Source organism: Mobula birostris, chromosome 18 (assembly GCF_030028105.1).
Source record: "Mobula birostris isolate sMobBir1 chromosome 18, sMobBir1.hap1, whole genome shotgun sequence".
NCBI classification, from domain to species: Eukaryota; Metazoa; Chordata; class Chondrichthyes; order Myliobatiformes; family Myliobatidae; genus Mobula; species Mobula birostris.
In genome coordinates, this window is record NC_092387.1 from 11797408 (window position 1) to 11823464 (window position 26057).

Here is a 26057-nt window from a genome sequence, read left to right on the forward strand (position 1 = left end):
ATCATCAGCAAATTTATAAATGGCATTTGAGCTATACCTAGCTACACAGTCATGGGTATAGAAAGGATAGAGCATTCCTGAGGTGTGCCAGTGTTGATATTCAGTGAGGAGGAATTATTAATACTAATCCACACAGATTGTGATCTTACATTTAGGAAGACGAGGATCCATTTGCAGAGGGAGGTACAGAGACCCAGGTTCCGTAGTTTATCGACTGTAGGAATGACGGTGTGAAACACTGAGCTATGGTCAACAAACATGTGAAGAGCTATTGAGATTGTTGTAGACCTATTGTAGCGGTAGGCAAATTGCAGTGGGTCCAGGTTCTTGCTGAGGCAGGAATTCATTCTGGCCAAAACAAACCCATCAAAACATTTAATCACTGTAGCTTGTTTAGTTACTTTTTCAAGCTGGCCTGGTTAAAATTCCCCAAAATGATGGTGAAGGCATCAGGGTGTGCTGTTTCGTGCATGTTGATCACATCACTGAGATCATCTAGAGCCTGTTCGATATTGGCCTGAGGTGGAATGTACAATGCTACCAAAATAATTACTGAAATCTCCAGCAGCAGGAGCAAAATTGGGATATCACCGACAAATTGATATATCATGAGGAGTGGGTTCATGAGGTATACGTCACCACCTCTGCTTTTGAAAGACTCAACAGTCCTATCTTGACAGCGATAGAACCCGTCAATCTGAATTGCTACGTCCGGGCAGATGGGGTTAACCAGAATTCCGTGAAGCAGAGGACGCAGCAACTGATGCAGCACCCTAGCTCTGAGATTGTGAATTTTATTTACCAAAGGCTACGTTTGCCAGCAAAATAGTCAGTAATGGCAGTGGAAAATCTCGTTTTTTTTTTTTAAAACCACTTGCAGACCTGAGTGACAGCCATGTTTCTGACAAAGTGTCCTAGCAACGATCCTACAGCCACCGTCGACATTATTTCCTTTGGTTTTAAGCAGCGATAGGTTATTCAATCACCTTAAAACATCCTTATTAACTGTACAGACCTTGGACGTAATTGTTATTCTCAGCTGTAGCAGGCTGAAATGGGAATATTTAATCATATCCATTGAGCTGCTCTACCACAAGTTCGCCCTTTTGATGGCTCCCTGTGCAGTGTAAAGAAATGTGGAAATGCTCACATTATACTCTTAACTGCCAAATTACAAATCAAGGCATGATGTTGTCTCAGTGCAGAGGAATCCAAATGAAGCACAACATTAATTTGTCAATATACAGAAAGTGGTCTTTGGCATGGAAGATTTGGATGCCTGGTCAATGAATTTGAAGAGTAACTGCACACCTGCATCTTTAGACATTGAGTAAAGCATCAGCTGTCATTCAGTAGCTCTGTGTGAAGAGCCATTTCATTTTTGCTCATTCGTGCATTTATGAGGTATTGATAACAAAAAGTTTGGAATATATGATTCCCCTACCTTCACAATATGGGATTATCATACCTCTTCCTCCTTTGAATTAAAACACATTTAAGTGCAGTGTTAATAACATAACTGTATAACTAATTATGCATATTTTCAAATTCAATCTTTCTGTATCATTTGCTGGCATGAAGCAGCTGAGTTTGAGTTTGTACAGGAACATCACCGGCACATGGTACACATCTCATTGTGTCCTTCACAATGATTTCAATCATACGTGAGGAAACTGCTGGTTCTGACAAATATTCATTTCAAAGTTCAAAGTAAACTTATCAAATACATATGTCACCATTTACAACTTATTTTCTTGTGGGCATTCACTGTAAGTACAAAGGAACACAATAGAATCTATGGAAAACTGCCCACAATAAGGCGATCAAACAACCAATGTGCAAAAGACAACAAACTGAACAAATACGAAAAAAACCCAAAATAATAATTATAATTGAATAAGCAATAAGTATCAGGAACATGAGATGAAAATCCTTGTGGGAACAGTTCATTGTTAGAGGTGAGTGAAGCTGAGTGAAAGTTTTCCCTTCTGATTTAACAGCCCGTTGGTTGAGGGGTAGTAACTGTTCCTGAATCTGGTGGTATAGGCCCTGAGGCTTCTGTACCACCTTCCTGATGGCAGCAGTGAAAAGGGAGCATGGTCTGGATAGTGGGGTTCTTGATGTCTGCTGTTTTCCTACGACACTGTTCCTTGTAGATGTGCCCAGTGGTGGGGAGGCTTTACTGGTGACGGATTGAGCTGTATCCACTACTTTTTAGAAGCTTTTCCATTCCCGGGCATTGGTGTTTTCATTCCAGGTCATGATACAACCGATCAGTATACTCTCCACAGCACATCTATAGATGTTTGCCAAAGCTTTAGGTGACATGCTGAATCTTCACAAACTTCTAAGAATATAGAGGCATTGCCGTGCTTTCTTTGTAATGGCACTTGCGTGCTGGGCCCAAGGCAGATCCTCTAAACGAGGAATTTAAAGTTGCTGACCCTCTCCACCTCTGGTTCCCCTATGAGGACTGGCTCATGGATCTCCGGTTTCCTCCTCCTGCAGTCAATAATCAGCTCCTTGGTCTTGTTGATATTGAGTGAGATTTCATTGTTGTAATACCACTCAGTAAGATTTTCAATCTCACTCTTATATGCTGATTTGTCACTACCTTTGTTTGGCCAATGACTGTGGTGGTGTTAGCAAACTTAAAAACTTAAATATGGCATTGGAGTTGTGCTTAGCCTCGCAATCATAAGTATGAAGCGAATAGAGTAGGGGACTAAGCACACAGCCTTGTGGTATACTTGTTCTGATGGTGATTGTGCAGGAAATTTTGCTAATCCAAACTGTCTGTGGTCTGCAAGTGAGTAAATCAAGGATCCAGCTGCAAAAGGAGGAATTGAAGCCATGGCCTTGGAGCTTATTGATTAGTTTTGAGGGAACGAGAGTATTGAAATCAGAATTGTATTCAATGAAGAACATCCTGATGTATGCATCTTCACTGTCCAGATGTTCCAGGATTGAGTGAAGAGTCAATAAAATAGCATCTTCTGTGGACCTGTTATACCAGCAGGCAATTTGGAATGGATCCAAGGCAAGAGTCAATATGTTTCATCACCAACCTCTCAAAGCACTTCATCACGGTGGATGTAAATGCTACTGGATGATAGTTATTGAGGCAGGTTACCACATTCTTCTTGGGCAACGGTATAATTCAAGCCTGCTTGAAGCAGGTAGGTTCCTCAGACTGCCGAAGCAAGAGGTTAAAGATACTGTATCAGTGAACCCTCCAGCCAGTTGATCACCACAGGTCTTCTATACTCCACCAGGTAGTCTATCTGGGCCGGATGTTTTCCATGGTTTTACCCCCCTCTTCCCCACCCTCGAAGGATGCTGTCAGGTCAGCCTCAGAGACTGAGATCATCGGGGAATGTGAATTCATGAAAGTGCCTCTGTGTTTTGTCATTCAGAGCAGGCATAAAAGACAGTGAGAGAAACCTTGTTATTACATAATACCACTTGGTTTTATTTTGTAGGAGGTGATAGTATTACAGCCCAGCCACAGCTGTCAAGCATCCTTCTGTGGCTAATTTATTTTATTTTATCTGGAGATACTGCGTGGAATAGGCCTTTCCAGCCCTTCAACCTCTGACAACCCCAATTTAACCCAAATCCAATCGTAGGTCAATTTACAATGACCAATTAACCTACCTGTTGTGTCTTTGGATTGTGCGAGAAAATCTGAGCACCCAGGGAAAACCAGTGCATTCCACAAGGAGGCCTTACAGAGACTTCTTACAAAGGATGCCAGGATTGAACTCCGAGCTCCAACTGTAATGGTGTTGCGCTAACTGCTATGCTACTGTGGCACCCAGTAAGTCCAGTTTGGTCCGGAATTGCCACCTCACATGTGAGATGGTGCTCCATCATTTCATCACGGCTGATCCAATTTTCCTCTCAACTCTAATTTCCTGCCTTCTCCCCACATCCCCTCATGCCCCTGACCAATCAGGAATCTGTCAACTTCTACCTTAAATATACAAAAAGACTTGGTCTCCACAGCTGCCTGTGGCAAAAAATTCCACAGATTCACCACTCTCTGACTGAAGAAATTCCTCTATGGACATCTCTCTATGCTGAGGCTTTGTCCTCTAGTCTTAGGCTCTCCACCATAGGTAGCATCCTCTTCACATCCACTCTATCAAAGACTTTCACCATTTGATAGGTTTCAATAAGGTCACCCGTCATTCTTCTGAATTCTAGTGAATACAAGCCCGGAGCCATCAAACGATCTCCATATGACAAGCCATTCAATCCTGGAATCATTTTTATGAACCTCCTTCGAGTCTTCTCCAGTTTCCGCACATCCTTTCTAAGATGAGGGGCCCAGAACTGATCACAATACTTCAAATGAGGCCTCACCAGTGCTTTATAAAGTCTCGACTTTACATCCTTGCTTTTATATTCTAGTCCTCTTGAAATGAATGCTAACCGCATTTGTCTTCCTCACCGCAGACTCAACCTGCAAATTAACCTTTAGGAAATCCTGCACAAGGACTCCCAAGTCCCTTTGTGCCTCATTTTTTTGTGTTTTCTCTCCTTTTAGAAAATAGTTAACATTTTCATTTCTTCTACCAAAGTGCATGATTTTTTTTTTTAGAAAAAAATTTGTATGTCCATTCTTCTAATCTCTCAAGTCCTTCTGTGCCTTCTCTATTTCCTCAAAACTACTTGCCCCTCCACCTACCTTCATATTGTCTGCAAACTTTGCAACAAAGCCATCAATTCCATCATCCAAATTTCTGACATGTAACATAAAAAGAATCAGTTCTAACAGGTGCCTGTGGAACACCACTAGCAGCCAACCAGAAAAGGCTCCCTTTATTCTCATTCTTTGCCTCCTTCCAATCAGCCACTACTTTATCCATACTGGAATCTTTTCTCTAATACCATGGGCTTATAGCTTGTTAAGCAGCTTCATGTGTGTCATCTTGTCAAAAGCCTTCTGAAAGTTCAAGTACACAACATCAACTGATTCTCCTTTGTCTATCCTACTTGTTATTTCTTTGAAGAATTCCAACAGGTTAGTCAGGCAAGATTTTCCCTTGAGGAAGCCATGCTGATTAAGGCCTATTTTATCATGTGCCTCCAAGTACCCTGAGGTCAGACTAACTGACCTATAGTTTCTTCTGCCTGTCTCCCTTCTTGAAGAGTGGAGTGACATTTGCAGTTATCTAGTCTTCGGAAACCAGTCCAGGATATAATGATTCTTGAAAGATCATTACTAATGGCTCCACAATCTCTTCAGTCACCTCTTTCAGAACCCTGGGGTATATACCATCTGGTCCAGGAGACTTGTTTACCTTCAATCTTTCAGTTTCCCAAGAACCTTCTCTCTTGTAATGGTAACGTCACACGCTTCATGACGCCTGACACCTGGACCTTCCACCACACTGCTAATGTCTTCCACAGTGAAGACTGATACAAAATACTTATTCAGTTCATCTGCCATTTTGTTGACCCCCATTATTACCTCTCCAGTATTGTTTTCCAGTCGTCCAATATCTACTCTCGCCTTTCTTTTACACTTTATGTATCTGAAGAAACTTTTGGTATCCCCTTTGATATTATTGCCTAGCTTACTTTCGTATTCCATTTTTATCTTCTTAATGTTGATGATAATTAGACAGAGATTTCTTAAAGCAAATCTCATTGAAATCCCTAGCAATGAACTGAAAGGCATCGGAGTAGGCCGTTTCTGTTTGCTCATCGCTGCACTCAGTACCTCAAGTGCCTGCTTAACATTGGCCTTTGGCGGTACGTAAGCCGCAGTCAGGATCACAAGAACTCTTTTGGTAAGCTGAATGGTCGGCACTTAATCATTAGATGTTCCAGGTTAGGGGAACAAGAGTGTGACAAGACTGCTACATCTGAGCACCACGAAGAGTTTGTCATGAAACACAGACCCACACTTTTTGCCCCCTTTGAATCAGCAGTCTGGTCCATCCTGTGGACCAAGAAGATCTACTATAGGATGGTGATCACAAGTATTACAGCACAGGAATAGCTTCTTTCGCCCACTCTGTCCATGCTGATTTTCAGTGTTGCGTTGCTGTTTCTGCTTGCTTTGGAGCTTCAGCTTCAATAAAACAAGTGCATCTGACACATTTGCCCATCAGTCATTCAGCAAGTGTCTGTGCTGAAATGGTGTGTGGCATATTTTGTTAACAATGTATGTTCTCATTCCACTATCTGTTGTCTTTGTCAGTTCACCTTTTGCAGTTTGAATTGTTCTTTCCAACCACCAAACTGGGCACATTTTTTCTAATGATTGAGTCAAATTGAACATTTCTGCAGCCTGTCATAGGTAACTCTGCAATACTCGGATCGTGAGGGCCATTTATGACTTTGAAATTGTCACATGGAATGTAGAAGTATTCATAGGAACTGCTTCAATCCATTTAAAAAGTGCACCTACTATGATCATGGTCAACTTCCCCACAAATTGACAAGAAAATTTATATGTGTAAGAAAATAAAAATGGGAGCAGCCTCTCTATAAACCAGTCAGCCTATCTGTTCAATGTCTGATCCATTTTGGCCATGAACAACTTTCCACGTTCTCACCATTTCCCCCAATGTTCTTGAAATTCAGTTATGTCTGTTTTTGTCTTGCACTTGGTCCCTGATTTTGCTGCTTAGACTCTCTGGGGTAGAAAACTTTAAGTAGTCCCAACCTTTTGAGAAGAACAATTCTCGTACTCTTTGTCTGAAATGGATGACCTTTTGTTCTGAAACTATACCCCTAGTTTTCAGAAGCAGAAATTCAGCTTCATTGTGTGTTGTTTTACAGCTTCAGACATTAAAAAAAGTCTTGAAAGTCAAGAAATAAAGCAAATTCTGAAAATATTATTGTTTGTTGTTACCCACCCTCCTTGCCAGTTATTATAATAGCACCGTTCAGTGTACGCAAGGTTTCAATAAGTAATATAATGCAGGATTTTGCAGTGAAATGTGCTTCCCTGCACTTGTTAACTGCAAGGCTGTGGTAAGGTTTTGCTTCTTGGAGGCTTCAGAAGACATTGAGGTGGGAGGAAAATGAAAGGAAGACACAAGGCTGCACTAACATGTTATTTAAAGCAAAGTCTGTAATCTGTGGTGTAGGTATCCTTATTGTGAGGTAGCTCTTAACCGCCACCTAGTGGCTGAAGTGTACAACAATGTGCAGCCTCCGATTTGTATAGTGCCAGAGTTTTGGACACATCCGCTGAAGGGATGTGTTCATTTTCCAGCCCACTGTGGAGTGTGTTGTGTTTTGTTACTTCAAAACATTAAACTAATTCAAAAGAAGACACAGGAGTCCAAAATTTGAGTCTGACTCCGTGTTTTACTTTAAGCAAGCCACGCACATATCACGTGGTAGCATAACGAAGTTTGCAGTTCATGTACTTTTACATATAAACTATAATGAATTATTTAAGTGAACAAGAATACTTTATCAACCAATATATATGCAAGATTACTCAATTATTACTGAAATATTAAATACACAACAGGGTGGGGCTGTACAGTTTTCCTCATATTTTATGCCAAATATCCAAATCCCATACAAAAGCATGCAGTCAGTACTGATTAGGGAGTACAGGGGAACAGAAGGACATCAATGTATCAGTCCAACGATTCCCTGAAGAAGACAGTACAAGAAAATAAAGTGGTAAAGAAGGCATTTTGTTTGTGTTGAGGCAGTGAGTTTAAACTTTAAAAAAACATTGATTAGGCCAAAGCTGGAATATTGTGTATGATTCTTGTCATCACACTCCAGGAAGCATGGGATTGAACTGGAGGGTGCAGAGGAAAGACTGGATAGACTGGGTTTGATTTTGTAGGAGTGGAGGAGACTGAAGGGGACGATGGACGTGTATAAAATGTAAAGGGCATAGGTAGTAAGGGAACTTTCCCTGGAGCAGAGGTATTTAAAACTAGCGACTAGCGGACATAGGTTGAGAGTAAGTGAAAGGAGGTTTCTGGGGAATTTGAGGGAGAACCTTTTCACCCAAAGCGTGGTTGGATTCAGAGGGTGCATTGTGTGATAGATGGTAAAGGCAAAGACTCACAACATTCAAGAAGCATCTAACTGGACACATGAATCAGCAAGATATAGCTGGCTTTGTTCCAAGGGCCAACAGGTGGGATTGGTGTCAGTGACCACTTAGTGGTCAGCTTGAGCATTATAGACTGAAGGGCCTGACTCTGAAGAGCCTGGCTTGACCTTTTGAACTTCCTTTAGCATCTCATTTCCATCCTCAGTAATTGAACTCTGGATTAATATAGACATGAATGTGAAGAGGTTTCTGCTCCATTCTCGTGTATTTCTTTCCCAATTATTTCAAATATCTGAGCTTTACTGTTGACCACTTGTTAGAGAAGAAACATTTCTCCCTGTTCTGTGCAGTAATTATTATTGTTATTATGTTTGTCAGTCTCCCTTCTCTGCTATAAGTAAGATGATCTCAGCTTCTCCTGTTGGTGTACAGATGGGTCCATTACTGAGGCTTTGCACAGCTCATGAATATGTGTGTGCATGTGCCTGCATAAATGTGAAGAATCAACATGATTGTGTCATTGCTTGCTATGATTGAAGGACAAGAACATTGATCCTTGCATTTATTTCAACAGGAGGTTTTGCAAGCGTGGAACGAAAGTCTGAAAAAGTATCCAGAACTTTACGTTGTCAATGAAATTACCAGCATCATGGGAGGGAAATTCATCCCAGATCTCACCCTCCAACTGGAGAAGAAGCTTCTGTGCCTGGTAATGAAATATACTGAATATATGATTGTAATCAGTTCCTGTTTCTTAGCAGTTTCAGCATTGGGGATTGATTGTAATAATCTCTAATGTTTTTTTCCATTAGGAGGGATGGCCTTGCAGAACAAGGTGGTAGGTAATTACTGTTTAACTGAACCTCAGCTAATTTGTTCCCTCTCATGATGGAACATGCAGACTAGAAGTAAGAATAGACCACTCAGCCCCTCACACCTCTTCTGCAGTTTAATAAGATTGCGCCTGATGTTTACCTCAACTCCACATTCCCATCTACCCATGGTAGCCTTTAACACCCTCCCTTGCTAATCACCTATCTATCTACTTCTGCCTTAAAATATTCAAAGACTGTACTTCCACTGCCCTTTGAAGAAGAGCAATGCAAAGACTGATGACCCACTGAAAGAGAAAAAATATCACATTTGTCTTATTTGCAAACAGTAACTCAGGGTTCTGGATACTTTTACTGGAGGAAACAACCTCTCTAAATCTGGCCTGTCATGAATTCTCAGCGTCTTATACATTTCAGTCCTGTCACCTCCCACTCTTCTACATACCAGCAGGCACAACTGTAGCCTGTGTAACCATCGTGCATAAAACAACTGTCCCTTTCCAGTTAACCTTCTCTGAACAATTTCCAGCACATTTACATCCTTCCTTAATAAGGAGACCAAAAACCTCCTTGTGTTCCACTAAGAAGGAAGGACAAGGATGGCAAGGTGATAAAGAAAAAGGAGAAGTAGTTAAAGCTTAGGAAGCTAGAATGAAACAGAGCCCTTGAGGATAATAAAGAAGCCAGAAAAGAATTCAAGAAGGGAATTAGGAAAGCCAGAAGGGATCATGCAAAGACTTTGGAAAGTAGGATTAAAGAGAATCCCAAGGCATTCTATACATACATCAAAAGGAAGAGGATAACTAGGGAGAGAATAGGTCCTCTCAAAGATAAAGGGAACATTTGTTTTGATGTGGAGAATGTGGGTGAGGTTCTTAATGAGTACTTTACGTCAGTATTTTCCAAAGAGAAGGATGTTGAAGATAGGGAGATTAATTCCAAGCATATTGATTCGTTAGGACACTGCAAAGTAAAGGAGCAGGTAGTGGGTCTCTTAAAAAGTATTAAGGCAGGTAAGTCACCATGACCTGATGAGATGTATCCGAAATTATTGAGAGAGGCAAGAGAAGAGATTACTGGGGTCTTGACCAATATCTTCGTGCCATCTCTAATCCCAGGCAAAATCTGGAGGTCTGGCAGGTAGCTAATGTTGTTCCATTATTCAAGAAGGGAATCAGGAATAATCCAGGAAACTATAGACCTTAAGTGGTAGGGAAATTACTGGAGAGAATTCTTAGGGATAGGATTTATGAGCATTTGGAAAACCATGGCCTAATTATGGAGAGCCTGCATGGCTTTGCGTAGGTGGTGTCTTACTAACTTGATTTGAGATGTTTGACGAGATAACGAGGATGACTGATGAAATTGGAGCTCTGGATGTTGTTTGCATGGATTTTATTAAGGCATTAGAAAAGGTCCCTCATGGATGGCTCATCCAGAAGATTAAAGTGCATGGGATCCATTGTGAATTGGCCATGAGAAGACAGGGGGTAGTGGTTGAGGAGACTTGTTCTAGCTGGAGGTCTGTGATTACTGGTGTTCTGCAGGGATCTGTACTGAGACCTCTGCTGTTTGTGATGTATATAAATGACCTGGATGAAAATATAGATGGGTAAGTTAGTAAGTTTGCAGACAATGTGATTGGTGTTGTGAATAGTGTAGAAGACTGGCAAAGGATACAATGGGATATAGATCAGTTGCAGATAGGAGCAGAGAGATGACATATGAAGCTTAACCCAGCCAAATGTGAAGCACCTTGGTAGGTCAAATTTAAAGAGACAGTACACTTAAGGACAAGATCCTTAATGGTATTGATGAGCAGAGGGACCTTGGGGTCCCTGAAGGTGGCTGCACAGGGTGATTAAGAAGGCATATGGCATGTTTGCCCTTATTAGACAAGGCATTGAATTCAAAAGTCAGGAAGTTGTGTTGCAGCTTTATGAAACTTTAGTTAGGCTGTATCTGGAGTATTACACACAGTTCTGGCCCCGCTATTACAGGAAAGATTTCAAGGCTTTGGAGAGGGTACAGAAGATGCTTCCTGGATTAGAGGGGATGTGCTATAACGAGAGGTTGGACAAATTTGGGTTGTTTTGTCTGGAGCAGTGAAAACTGAGGGGAAATCTGATAGAGGTTCATAAGATTATGAGGGGCATAAATAGAATAGACAAACAATATACTTTTCCAAGGGTTGAAACGTCTGATGCCAGAGGGCATACATTTTAGGTGAAAGGAGATAATTTCAAAGGAATTGCAAGGGGCAGCATTTTTACATGAGCTTGATGGGTGCCTGGTATGCACTGCCTGGGGTTGGTGGTAGAGGCAGGAACATTAGAGGCTTTGAAGAGCTGTTTTGATAGGTACATGAATGTGTGGAAAATAGAAGGATTTGGATATTGTGTTGGCAGAAGAGATGAGTTTAATTGGCCATTTGATTACGAATTCAATTGGTTCGATACAACATTCTGGGCCAAAGGGCCTGTTCCTGTGCTGTAATGTTCTATGTTCTAAAAATTGTGCATTGTACTTCAGATGTGGTCTCACCAATGGCCTAAATAAAAGAAGAGAAGGCTTACCACGATTGTATTCAAACTTTCATCAGCAGTAAACAGCACCATTCTGTTAGCTTTCTGAATTACTTACTGTATAGTTCCTGCACACAATTTTATTTTACAAGTCATACACTAGGATATGTAGATGGCTTTGCATCTCAAAGCCCTGCAATCTGTCAGCATTTATATGCAGTGCAATGCTTTTGTCCTGCCAAAGGATGTTGGCTCGAAACGTCGACTGTACTTTTTTCCATAGAAGCTGCTTGGCCTGCTGAATTCCTCCAGCATTTTGTGTGTGTTGCAATACTTTTGTTTTACATTTTATGCAAAAATACTTAGTTTTGCTTCCTTCCACATTATACTCCACTTGTCTGATCTTTGCTGAGTTGTCTACCTATCTCCCGTTGTAGTTTCCTTTGTCATCTTCCCAATTTACTTCCCTATCTACTTGTGTGGCCAGGAAGATAGAACATAGAACAGTGCAGCACACTCCAGGGCCTTCATTTTTTAACTTACTCCAAAGTCATTCTAATGCTTCCCTTCCACGTTTCCCTCATTTGATTTTTATCCATATGCTTATTTAAGAGTCTTAAATGCTCCTGATGTATCTGCCAGGTGGCGATAGAGGCAGCACTTTCCGTGCACCCACTGCTCTGTGTATAAAAAAAACTCTGGCAACAGCCCTATACTTTCCTCTGATCATCTTAAGCTTATGCCCTCTCATATTAGCCATTTCAGCCCTGAGGAAAAAAGCACTAGCTGTCCACACTATCTATGTTTCTTATCATTTTATTCATCTCTATCAAGTCACCTCTTAAAAAACCTAGCTCACTCAACCTCTTCTCATAAGACATGCTCTCTAATCCACACACATCCTGGGAAATCTCCTCTGCATCCTCTCTAAAGGTTCCATACCCTTCCTATATTGAAGTGATCTGAACTGGACGCAAGTGCGGTATAACCATTTTCATGGAGCTGCAACATTACCTCATGGCTCTTAAACTAATCCCCAACTAATGGTGACCAACACACCATAAGTGTTAAACACCCTATAAACTTGAGCAAGAACTTATCACTTAGCAGCAGTAGCTTTGTCTTCATCCAAGTATAACTCAACGCTGATCCCTGTGACACTTGATCATTAGATTTCACTGACCAGAAAAAGACCAATTTGTTCTTACAGAGAAACTGGAGCAACAAACAATCTACTGGAGGAACTCAGATGGTTGAGCAACATCTGGGCTGTAGGGAAAAGATTGTAAACATTTTGGGTCAAGAACCTGCGTCAGGAATAAGAGGGAAGTTGGCCAGTATAGAGAGGGAGGAGTGAGACAGGAAATAGTATCTGATTGGTGGACTCAAAGATGAAATCCTCCTTGGTCCTGGTCCATCAATATTCCCTGTCTCATTCCTCTCCTCTTTATACTGGCTCTATATATTGTTTATGGAAACTGTCTTGAGTTCATTGCACAAATTCCACCCCATCTCAGTTTTTCAGTCTGCCCCTAAATGCTTCCTTACTTCATGTGTCCTACTTGCTTATGACATGGGAGGCTATTTGATCCCATGAATCTATGCTGATTCACAGAGTAACCCTTTTTCACCCCTTATTTCCTTGTATCCTATTCTCTCTCACATGCCCATTAGGTTTCCCTGATTCTCTTGTCACCCATCTATAACTGGGGTAGTTTACTATCAGCAATTATTTATCAAGTAGGACGTTTGGCATGTGGCAGGAAAATGGGGGGGGGGGGAGGCGGGGAACCAAGAGGACACCCATGAGATTCAGGAGAACATAGAAGTGCCACACAGCCATCCTGGAGGTCAGGATGGAAACTGGGTCTCTCGAGCTATGAGATAGAAACAGCACTTAGTGTGCATTGTACTTTTTCTCTTTCAGCTTAGTACCATCCTTAACTTTGTTGGTTGGCCATGGTTGGATCATCCTTTTTTTTTTGAAATCTATCCTCCTTACTGGTACATATCTTTGCTGAATGTATTACCTCCTTAAATGTCTGCCACCACTTGTTTAGTGTCTTATCTGTTAATGTATCGATCCAATTCACTTTAGCCAACTCCATGCCCATCCCATTGTAATTCCCTCATTGTTCAAGCCAAACAGGCATGTTTCTGACCCAGGTTTCTCTCATAAACTAGCTGCAGATGCCTGTCATTTAGATAAAGTTGCTCTAACCTTTTTGCCTGATTTACAAGGAAAAGAACAAAGTTTGTTGATGCAAAACATTAATTCTTTAAACTAATTCAAAGAGCTTAATAGACTTTTTGTAAAATTGTCACTATTTTACATCCCGTGTGGTGAGAACTACTTGTTGATGAGCCATTCTGATTCACTTGTTCTATTTCAGGGCCAAACTCTGTATTTGCGGGTCCCAACCACTGCTACGTCAAATCAGCTAACCACGGATTATAAAACCATTGCCTCGTTTACTCCACCTTCAGGCGTCAGGGCATCTGCCATCGAGTCAGTAAGTTAGAGAATTTCACCAGAACGGATTTCAACTATGAAGTATTAATTTGCTGTTGTTAGTCTGCCTTGATTAGCACAGTGACGTAAGCACATGAATCACCTTCAGTTAAAGCAGGATTTGGAGGTGGCTGTTGGGTTTCAATGCATTGAGCAGGTTCAGTTGATACTTTACAGTTGTTAATTGTGCAATGTTTTGATTTTATGATCATTTAAAACTGATGGTGATTTGGGTATTAGGAAATAAGTTAATGCAGGCCAGCCAGGTCTGCGACCACTGAGCTAGTGCTTGTAGGGTGGAATTATCCTGTGCTAACAGCAAGGTTTGGGCAGATACATCCATACAATCTCTTCACATTAAGAGGATCCTGAACAGAGAGATTCTTTGAATTTCATTCATAATTTGAAAATTAGCCCATCAAGGCCGGACCAATTCTCAGAGCAATTTCATCAATCTCATTCCTCACTTACTCCTCATAAACTCCCCTCACTCTCGCCCTCCCCCCTCCCCTCTCTCTCACTCTCCCTCTCCCCCTCTCTCACTCTCCATCAGGTGATAAGTAAACTATAAGTCACTTATAAGTGGCTAATACATTCAATTTCATTTCTAAAAGCGTTCATCTAACGAATTTAATATTAAACACACAGCTCATATTTTCCTCACATGAGTATAGTGATAAGTCAATTATAAGTCACTTATATAAGTCAATAGCATCATAACATTTTAAGTAATGTTTGGCTATTAAACACACAGCACATATTTTCCCCGTATGAACATATAAAATTATTGCAACACACCAATATGACTGAATCAGTGGGATCCCTGCGCTTGTTTCCCTGCAACAAGACAGTCCCATCGAGGGGTGATTGGAGACAGCGATACTTGAAGGGGGTTCCTTATGTAATGACCTCGCGTGCGTTGAAGTTCCAACAGTGGGTGTGACGGAATGAGGAAAGGTACAGCTGATTCATATCGTTTCATATCGCCAAATCATATTGTTTCCTCGCAACCCGGTAGCACATGCTTTGCAGCCTGGTGCCAGTCCGCGGCCCGGTAGTTGGGGACCAATGCTGAAGAGAATAATAAAACACTTAATGCCTTGACCTATGAAGGCAAAGTTCAAAGCAAGCTAAACCCCTTCTTCACGACCCTATCCCGCTATGCCAGCATTTTGAGAGAATTATGAACTTGAACACCAAGATGCCCCTCTGTATGTTAATGCTTCAAAAATCCCTGCTGTATAACCAATGTTAGAGACCCAAAATGCATTATCACATTATTGTCTGGATTAACCTCCACTTTCACCATTCTGCTCAACTTTTCAGCTGATCTAAGTCCCTCTGAATCTTTAAGCAAACATCTTGCAATCTGTGACTTCACCATTCTTCAAGTATCATCAATATATTTATCAGACCAAGGACAAAAGTGCCAGTCCTAAATCTCTGCAAAATATCACTGGCTTCAGACTTCCATTGAGGAATGTAACCTTTCACCACTACCTTCAGCCTCCCATCACTAAGCCAATTTTGTATCAGTTTGTATCTAAACCCCTAGGATTCCATGTGCCTTTTTTTTCCGGTTCGGCCTGCCTTGCAAGGATCTTTTCAAGCTTGCTAGTACTTGTGTGTACCATGATTTCCACCTTGCCTCGTCAAAAAAGTCAGATTTGTGAGGCAGGATTTCCCATGCATAAAACTATACTGATTCCCATTAATTGGACGGTGTCTTTCCGAGAAATAAGAAATCCTATTCCTAAGATTTTTTTTCAGTTGCTTTCCCTAAAATACCTAGCTTATCCTGTATGAGGGATGACTATGAACTAGGTTCAAATTTAATTGTCATTCATCCATATATGAATACCCAAAAATACAGCCAAATAAAACAACATTACTCCAGGGCCAAGATGCAAAACACAGTACCAACAGTCACACACAGGAGAAGGAACGTATAGCTCATCTAAGATAACAAACTGATATAAGATATAGTCACACACAAAAAAAATAGTCCAAGTCCCAGAGTTCATGAATGTTGCAGCAGTCTACAGTTGAAAACAATACAGCTTGTTTTCTGCTGAACGAACTCTGGAAGGCTGCACCGATTCCGACAACTCTCTCCTGGGCAGCTGTAAACAAGCGACACCACAGCTTGAGGCTTGGTCCTTGCTACAACTGAGGCCATGCTTCCCTGCTGTCCACCAATAAATGAATGAATCGGACTTCCATCATCCCACATTAACAAAGTCCAACAGGGTCTTGCGACTGAGATGATCGCTGGCTTCCTTGCAGTGACTCCTCTGACATCTCTCTGACATGGAGCAGCATGATCTATGCTCCTGTTTTTTCCTCCATCGAGCAACTCACTGATGAGGTAAATATGTAGTACTTTTAAGTCCAGCTAGGTCTTGCAATTGTTTAAAAAAAAAGTACATTTCAATAAGACAATAACACCTTTGGTTGATCTTATAACACAGATCCGCCCAGCAATATCCTAGTAAACTTTCTATGTACTTGTATGCATTTTTACTGCATATAATACTCCAAATTAGGCCTCACCAAAGTCTTATATAACTTTAAAATAACATCCCAACTCCTGTACTTTGATCTGTGAAGGCCAATGTGCCAAAAGCTTTCTTTACAACCCTGTCTACCTGTGACACCACTTTCAATGAATTATGGACCTGTATTCCCAGATCCCTTTGTTTGACTGAACTCTTCAGTGCCCCACCACTCACATTGTAAGACCTACCTGAGTTGGTCTTACTGAAGTGTAACACCTCTCACTTGTCTGCATTAAATTTCATCTGCCATTTTTCCACATGGTCCAAATCCTGGCTGTCAGCTGTAATAGTCTTCCTCGCTGTCCACTACATCCCCAGTCTTGGTGTCATCCTCAAATTTGCTGATCCAGTTAACACATTATAATGCAGATCATTAATATAGATGACAAACAATAGCTGACCCAGCACCAATCCCTGCGGCACTCTGCTAGTCACAGGCCTCCAGAGAGGCAACCACCTACTACCACTCTCTGGCTTCTCCCACAAGGCAATGTCTAATCCAATTTATGGTCTCATCTTGAATGCCAAACGGCTGAACCTTCTTGACTAACTTCCCATTTGGGACCTTGTCAAGTGCCTTGCTGAAGTCCATGTAGACAACACCCACTGCTTGCCTTCATCAATGTTTCTGGTAACATCCTTGAAAAACTCTATCAGATTGGTTAGACATGGCCTGCACACACAAAGCCATACTGACTATCCCTAATTAGCCCTTGTCTATCCAAATACTCAGATATCCAGTCTTGTAGAATACCTTCCAATAACTTTTCCACTACTAATGTCAGCCTCACTGGTCTATAATTTCCTGGTTTATTTTTCGGGCCTTTCTTAAACAGCGGAACAATGTTAGTTACCGTCCAATCCTCTGGAACCTCACCTGTCGCTAAGCATGATTTAAATATCTCTGCTAGGGCCCAGCAATTTCTGCACTTGCCTCCCACAAGGGAATATCTTGTCAGCTCCTAGGGATTTGTCCACCCTGATTTTCTTCAAGACAGCAAACACCTCCTCCTCTGTAATCTGTATTAGGGTCCATGACCTTGCTGCTGCTTTTCCCTCACCTCTGTAGACTCTGTATCCATCTTTCATGTAAAGACAGATGCAAAAAATCCATTTAAGATTTTCCCCATCTCTTTTGGCTCCACACATGGATTAACATTCTGATCTTTCAAAGGACCAATTTTATCCCTTATAATCCTTTTAGTCTTAACATAGAACCGGATTCTCCTTCACTTTGCCTGCAACTGCATGCCTTCTTTTAGCTCTCCTGATTTCCTTCTTAAACATGCTCTTGCATTTCTTATACTCCTTAAGTACCTTGTTTGTTCCTACTTGCCTATACCAGCTATGCACCTCCTTTTTTTTTCTTAACCAAGGCGTCAATATCTCTTGAAAACCAGGGTTCTCTAAACCTGTTCTGTATTCTTCTCCATTACTCTGTTGGTGATAGTAACTTAAGCTGCTTTGCCTTCAAGTTCAGGAACTTAACCTCTATGATCCATCCCTTTGTCTTAAGATTCTTTTTCAGTCACTGGTACTACTGTCTTATTGTGTGGCACCATTTTAAAGCAAGTTTGTTCCAACATGTGGATTATTTTTAAAAATATAATATTTTATGATTTTCTACAAACTACAGCGTAGAACAAAAAAAATCAATAGTATAAATAGGATCATTGCACTACAGACAAAAATAACAATAATACATATCTTAACAAATGAGCAAGTCACCCAAATTAAAAGTGAAAAATTAGAAAGAAAAGTACCCAACCCACCCCCTATCCAACTCCAAGCCAACCATTATGTTTTAAGTATAAATATTTGAAAGGACATTTGAGATAAACTTTTATCACCCCAGAACTATATATTGTAGTAAAAAGAGAGATGAATAATAAAAACAAAAGCAGCCTGCTACCTAATCAAAGAATCAAAGAAAGCTGGAAATGCAGGATCTGACTATCAAGGGAAGAAAAAAAAACACCTGTCAGTCTAGGTGAGAATTATGAAAATATTCAAGGTCCCCACACCTTATGGAACTTTATGTCCAAATTAAAAAGTGAATAGTAAATCTTTTCAAGATCTAAATAAGACATAATATTGTCATGTAAAGTTAAATTGGATAGCTATATGGACAGGAAAGGAATGGAGGGTTATGGGCTGAGTGCAGGTCGGTGGGACTAGGTGAGAGTAAGAGTTCGGTATGGACTAGAAGGGCCAAGATGGCCTATTTCCATGCTGTAATTGTTATGTGGTTATATGGTTATAATATCCCTAAGCCATTGAACATAGGTAGAGGGAACTACATCTCTCCACTTAAGGAATACTGCACGTCTAGCTAAAAGAGAGGCAAAAGACAATGTTCGTCGTTTAGCCGGGATCAAATGCTTGTCAGGGTCTCGAGAAATACCAAAATGAGCAATCAAAGGATCAGATTCCAAGTGACAATTTAATATAGAAGATAAAGTTAAAAAAACATCTTTCCAAAATTTTTCCGAAGTAGGACAGGCCCAATACATATGAATAAAGGAAGCCTCACTTCCTTTGCATTTGTCACACCAGGGACTAATATCAGAATAGAACTTCGCCAATTTGGTTTTAGACATATGAGCCCCGTGGATGACTTTAAACTGCAAAAGACAAATACGAGCACATAAAGAAATTGAATTGACTGACTTAAGACTTGAATCCCAAACCTCGTCAGACAAAGAAAAACCTAAGTCATGCTCCCAAGCAGTTTTGATTTTATCACAAGGGGCTCGTCTGAGATTCATAAATTTGACACGAATAGTAGAAATTAAACCTTTACTCAAGGGATTCATTTGAAGAAACAAGTCTACAACATTTTTATCAGGTTGCTCAGGAAAATGTGGTATTAATGGGCTAATAAAATGTCTAATTTGAAGATATCTTAAAAAAAAGAGTATTCAATAAATTAAATTTTGTAGACATCTGTTCAAAAGACGCAAACCAATTGTCTATAAAAAGGTCTTCAAAACGCCTGATACCTCTCCTACACCAGTCTTGGGATATGGAATCCTGCATAGAAGGTTGAAATAAATGATTGTATAGAATAGGACTAGAAAGGGAAAAACTATAAAGACCATGATATTTTCTAAATTGAGCCCATATTCTCAGAGTATGCCTGATTACAGGATTAATAATAAATTTTGGTAAGTGGCAAGGAAGTATAAATCCAAGTAAAGCTGGAATAGATAATTTCTTATAAGCGTTCAATTCCATTGCCACCCTGATTATAAAAGTAGGACCAAAAGATAATATTGCGAATATTGGCTGCCCAATAGTATGAACACTGGTGCTACTGTCTTATTGTGTGCCACCATTTTAAAGCAAGTTTGTTCCAACATGTGGATTATTTTATTACTTGTTTCAGGGTATCAGCAGTGATGTGAATGCACAGAAGCTGAGTGTGAAGTATGGAGCAAAAGTGTCTCTGACGAGGCAGGCATTGTTTACTCTGCTGAATAATTGTGGACCGAAGTATACAGAACCCTGGGAGATTCCTTTACATGTGAAAACCATCTGCGGTGAAGGTATAGCTTTAGCGTGCTTGGTAATTCTGCTCTGACTGTATAAGTATATCTCAATGGAGAACTAGGACTGGGAGAAGGTCAATTGACCCCTAGAACTGCTCTGCTATGTAATAAGATCATGGCTGATCTGTTTGCGCCCTAACCTGTGCCTTTACAGCTTCTGCCATTGACCTTTCACCCTTTTATCAAGCATTTAGTAATCTATGCCTTAAAAGTATTCAAGAACTCTGCTTGTGTTGCCCTCTGAGGAAGAGAGTTCTGAAAACACATGACCCTCTGAGACAGAAAGATCACCTTATCTCCAGGCAGAGATAAAGTTTGTTAAAGTAATTGATGACATCCCAAACCATCTTAGCTTTTTGAGAAAGAAAAGACACTGGCACTTATTCCATGTGAATACATGCATGTGCTGGGCCCAGGACAGGTCCTTTGATATGTTAACACCTTCTCCACTGATGATGCATCAATGTATACTCCTGCATGTTTGCCCTCTTCCTCCTTCCTGAAGTCAATTAGTTCTTTAGTTTTGCTGATTTTGAGCAAGAGGTTATTGTGGCACCACACAATCATGTGTCCTATTTTGCTGGATCATCTGTCCAACAACAGTGGTGTCATTGGCAAATTTGTATATAGCATTGGAGTTGTGTTTACCTAGGACTCAAAGCCTCCCTTTGCAGCTGAATTTTGAACTCCCTGAGCCTTAGACTGTTGATAGTAAGGATAGGCAGCAACAACTCTGCCGTGATTATCCTCGACATTTGTGTTCCATGAGGCTGTATCCCTATACTGTCATGTTTGCATGGCTAAATTCTGCTCTAAATCCATCTATAAATTTACAGATGACACCACTGTAAATTTATGTATTGGGCAAAATCTTAAATAACGCTGGTAACAATCTTTCACTTAATGTCAGTACAGCAAAGGAGCTGGCCATTAACTACACATTCCTGTGCTGAAGTTAAGAGGATTGAGAACTTCATTCCTTAGCGTAAACATCCTGTCCTACTACAACCACGTACATGCCATGGCAAAATAAAGTGTAACAAAAAAAGAGCAATGCAGGTAAACAACAAGGTGCAAGGTCATAATGAGGTAGATTGTGAATAATAAAGAAGTCTAGACAACGGCGTGACCCGTTGGGGCACCTTTTGTGAGAAGGGTAGTGCAGTCTGATGTGACCAGAATGAACATTAAAATTTCCTGAATACTATTGGTATCACTTTGCTTTGGAAACTGAAGTAGAAAACCTCAGTTTATTAAAGAAAAACGACGTGTAGCAAAGCAAATATAGCTGCTGCTCATTTAACGAAGGACAATTTTGATGGCATCATTTCTATTTTATCTGCCACCTTTGTGCCTCTCGTCATTCTGGAGACATGCAGTCCTTTCATCCCCCGTCTCTTCATCTCTTCTGCTGTTTGTTGTTTGTTTCCGATCCTGGAGACGTGCATGCCTCTCCTCCTCTGTCTCCTCTTCTCTCATCTTTTTTGGTCTTGACTCTTTGATCCTGGAGTCGTGCGGCCCTGGCCTCATCCGATTCTTGTTCTCTCCCTCTCCTTGCTGCTTCCTGACAACATTTGGCGTCATCTCATGACCATAATGTCCCCCTTCCTCTTCCACTCTGCATAATTAGGCTGACCATCTGTTTACCCTAATGCTGGATAGAAGATACGAAGCAGTAACACCAAAGGATGCTGATTATTCTTGTTGATGTGGTTGGTGCTCTCCTAAATGGACGTGATATAGTCACTGCTGTCCTTTGACTGCAGCAAAGGGTTTTATGGGTGTCTCAAAGTACGTCATTACAATAAAATTTAATTATTTCTTATTGATGGGTGGCAGTTAGATCTGGCCCAATCCTGCATATGCTGATGGTGATTAGTAGAATGTGATCCCTTGAAATAGATCTGCCCTGCCCTGCCCTGCCCTCTTGCTCTGGTAGGTGTGGCTGCTGAGACTGGCCGTGCTCATGCGTCGGGCTGTCGCGTCCCGATTTCCATGATGGCCGATTGGGTCTCGGGTTAAAAGGGAGCTTGTTTATTTTGGCGAATGAGCAATTTTATATGAATATATAACCCTGAACTTTGCCTGCATTCTGTAAGTTAGCACATTTTAATTCGATTGAGCCAAAAAAAAGTGCCACTATAATGCACCGTTTGTGCTAATTGGAGGTCACTAGCAGACAGACAGAGCATGAGGGTTTTAGTAGTATATAGATTATGAGATTGTGTCCAATTTTTCATACTAGGGAGCCATTCAGTCGTCTTAAAACAGTGCGATAAAAGCTATCCTTGAGCCTGGTAGGATATACTGTCATGCTTTTGAATCTTCTCGCTGCTGGGAAGGGTGGGGGGAGAATAGAGAATATCTGGGTTAGGTGGGCCTTTGGTTATGTTGAATGCTTTACTGAGGCAGTGAGAAATGTAGGCGGAGTCCTTAAAGGGGAGGCTAGTTTCCGAGATGTGTTGAGCTGGGTCCATAATTCTCTGCATTTTCTTGTGGTTACATGCAGAGCTGTTGCCATACCAGGCTGTTATGCATCCAGATAGGATGCTTTTTGTGATGCACCAATAAAAATTGTTAAGGATGAGGGGACATCCCAATTTTCTTTCGCCATGTCAAATCTGACTTGTCAAATTTCTTCCAAAGTTTTTCACTGTACCTAGGTTCATGTGATAATAATAAGCCAATTTACCAATTTTAGCCAGAAAAGATTTGGTCCCAACATATTGATGCAGTTAGGAAGAAGGCAAGACAGCGGCGATACTTTATTAGGAATTTGAAGAGATTTGGCATGTCAATAAATACACTAAAATCCTTCTATAGTTGTACTGTGGAGAGCATTCTGACAGACTGCATCACTGTCTGGTATGGAGGGACTACTGCACAGGACTGAAAGAAAATGCAGAAGGTTATAAATCTAGTCAGCTCCAACTTGGGTACTAGCCTACAAAGTACCCAGGATACCTTCAGGGAGCGGTGTCTCAGAAAGGCAACCTCCAGCACCCAGGGCATACCCTTTTCTCACTGTTACCCTTTTCTCACTGTTACCATCAGGTAGGAGGTGAAGGCACACACTCAGGGATTCAGGAACAGCTTCTTCCCCTCTGCCATCTGATTCCTAAATGGACATTGAATCTTTGGACACTACCTCACTTCTTTTAAAATATGCATTATTTCTGTTTTTGCACGTTTTCAAAAAATCTAGTCAATATACGTGTGCTGTAGTTGATGTACTTAACTGTTGCTGCTAAGTTTGCAAATTTCACGTCACACGCCGGTGATAATAAACCTATTCTGATTCTGATTAATTGATTGGGCCTCCAATGTGCAGGAGACGTGGGCTTTTGAGTGTGCATGTCTTTCGTCTCAGTAGGCCTGGTACGTAGCTCCCATACTGTAAGTTGCACAGCATGTACTGTTATTAACATGACTCAGTAAAAACGCTGAATCATACAACTCCATTGCTCTTGCTCCACGCATGCATAATAGTTTTATTTGTTATTACTGTGTATTTTGTTTATTCTGTTAGCTCATGTAAACAAAGAATTTCATTGCACCCTGGGCAGTTGAAGGGTCTGGATCCTAAACATCGATTGTCTGTTTCCCTCCATAGATGCAGTCTGACCCACTGTGTTCCCATAGCGGTTTATTTGTTGCAGATGACAGGCAGAAGTGGCCGGTTCTCATTCAGATCAGATTAGTTTATCATCTTACACAGGAAGGTGCAATGAAATTCCTTGCTCACTGAAGTTCACAGAGTAAACAATATAGAGGATAATAATAAATACAATAAACAATGTGATGAGTACAAAATTGGTGAAAAGTATAGTAGTCCAAAATGAAATGCTGAAGTGACAATAACAGAAGAGGAAGAAATAAAGGTTTGAGAATGTAGCAGCACCACCAAGGGGTGTGAAAGTGGTGATTGGTTCCAAAGTCTGATAGCTCTGGGGAAGGAGCTGTTCTTGAGCCTGGTCATCTGATCTTTAAGTCTCCTGTATTTTCTCCTGGAAGATAGAAGAGAGAAAAGGGAATAGCCAGGGTGGCAGGCACCTTTGACAATTCTGTTAGGCTTCCTGATGCAACGTGTGATGAAGGTGGGCTGGATGAAAGTAGGTGATGAACCTCCTGATGGACTGCGCAGTATATCCCACTCTCTGCAGGTTCCTTCAATCCAGAACAGAGCAGTTGCCATATCAGGTTGAGATGCAACCCTTCAAATACTTCCTTTAGCACATCTGTTGAAGTTGAGAGAATCCTTGTGCACAGCCTGAATCTTCTCAGAAACCAAAGAAAGTGCATATGTTAATGTGCTTTCTTGATCACCACACCAATATAGAAGAACCAGGAGAGATTGCTGGGTGTGGATGCCAAGGGACTTGAAACTGTTGGCCATCTCTACAGAAGCTCCATTGATGAGGACAGAATTGTGTTCACCAACCCTTCCCCACCTTCCTTAGGTTAACGTCCATTTGTTTTGTTGACATTAAGTGATGAAGTATGTGAACTCTTCAGAAATAATACTTGTTATGAAGGGGCAAAGAGATAGAGTGCATTACTGAGTGACTTGCTCTGGGAAGGAACATGTATGGAAAGCAAGAAAATGTTAAATGGCAAGATGAAATTTTGTCTTCTATTAAATAAAATATTTGGAACCTTTGGCTTTACAATGTCAAGGCTATTATCTAAACCTTTAAGTAACTCAGGTTAGACGCCAGTGCCACTGTGGGAAGGAGGTGGAAACACTGGAAAGGAGGTAGAAACACTGGAAAGGGTATGGTGGAACTTCACAAGATACGAAGGAGATAGGCGGCGCTGGATCCTAGATAACCTTAGGAAAAACACATGCTGTACTGCAATTGTCATATGGCCTGAGCCTTGATTGGGAGTTATCAAAGAGAATTAAGCAGCTTCACAGTTGTGTACATTTCACCGCCAGGCAGTTACATCATCCACCAGGAATCCTCATCCACCAGGAATCCTCATCCACCAGAAACTCCTACAAATAATGTTCTTTAAGAGTTTTGTGATGTAGCCATTTTGAGAGGGATCACTTTTTAAGTGATCTTGTTTATAAAGCTGTGTCCCAGGAATTCACTGCAGTTTCAAATATTAATCTACATATTAGTGTGTGTTATTGCAGGAAGTGGAAAACAGATTTTATCATTGGTTTTATTTGCCAAATAACATACACAATTGTTCTCTGAGCACAAGCATTCTGAAGCAAATAGTGTGGTTGTTTAACAGATTATTAGCGAACTATGCAGTTCACTGGCCACTGGGTGGCACTGTGTAGTGCTGAGATGTTATTCTAATTACCCCCGTATCTTCAAATAGTGGAATTTTAAAAGTTTTAATTCTTAATCTGCCCCAAGGAGTCTGGAGGAAAGAGATTCCACATTGACTTTCAGTTCCAGAATGCCTGATTGCCTTTATCAACAGTTATTATGTGATGAGATGGTTACAGATATTTGCATCGCAAGAGCAATGCACAAAATACCGGAGGAACTTAGTGAGTCAAGCAGCATCAGTGGAGAGAAATAGATTGTCAATGTTTCAAGTCCAGACTCTTCATCAGAACAACATAGAGTGAAGAGACTTTAACATGGAGCAGCAAAATGGAGATACAAAAAAAGACTGCTCTAATGGGTCTCAATCTGAAATGTTCCATTTCCTTCCATAGATGTTTTCTGACCTGCTAAGTTCCTCCAGCATTTTGTGTGTTGCTCCAGATTTCCAGCATCTGCAGTCTTTTTTGTGTCTTATTTGAATGCTAGCACTTGGTTTCCAGTGATGTTTAGGTTTGGGTGGATACAGTAAGCGCAATGATGTAATTCAGCAGTGAGGCAACTAAGTGTGTGGTGATTCCCTGAAAATGACAATAGGTGAGAACTATATTATGGTAACTTTTAGGGTTTTGCAGTGAATTACCTGTTTCATTCTTCCTGACCATTACTTCATTATTTTCATAAGATCAACCTTCATGCTTGGAATGTTTCTTTGCGAGATCTGTGTGATCGTTCTGATACCT

The 26057-nt window shown here is 40.9% G+C and overlaps 1 protein-coding gene across 7 annotated transcripts in view; it reads left to right on the forward strand.

Moving 5' to 3' along the window:
- Positions 1-26057, forward strand: part of ice2 (interactor of little elongator complex ELL subunit 2) — a 134304-nt gene that overhangs the window by 11481 nt on the left and 96766 nt on the right. For all 7 annotated transcript variants that reach the window (XR_011889606.1, XM_072282209.1, XM_072282205.1 and 4 more), the window contains exons 5-7: positions 8622-8756; positions 13799-13918; positions 19864-20023. Coding sequence is in view for 6 of the 7 variants with exons in the window: in XM_072282209.1 (XP_072138310.1) it covers positions 8622-8756; positions 13799-13918; positions 19864-20023 (415 nt within the window). In the remaining variant the exon portion in view is untranslated. The remainder of the gene's footprint in view (positions 1-8621; positions 8757-13798; positions 13919-19863; positions 20024-26057) is intronic.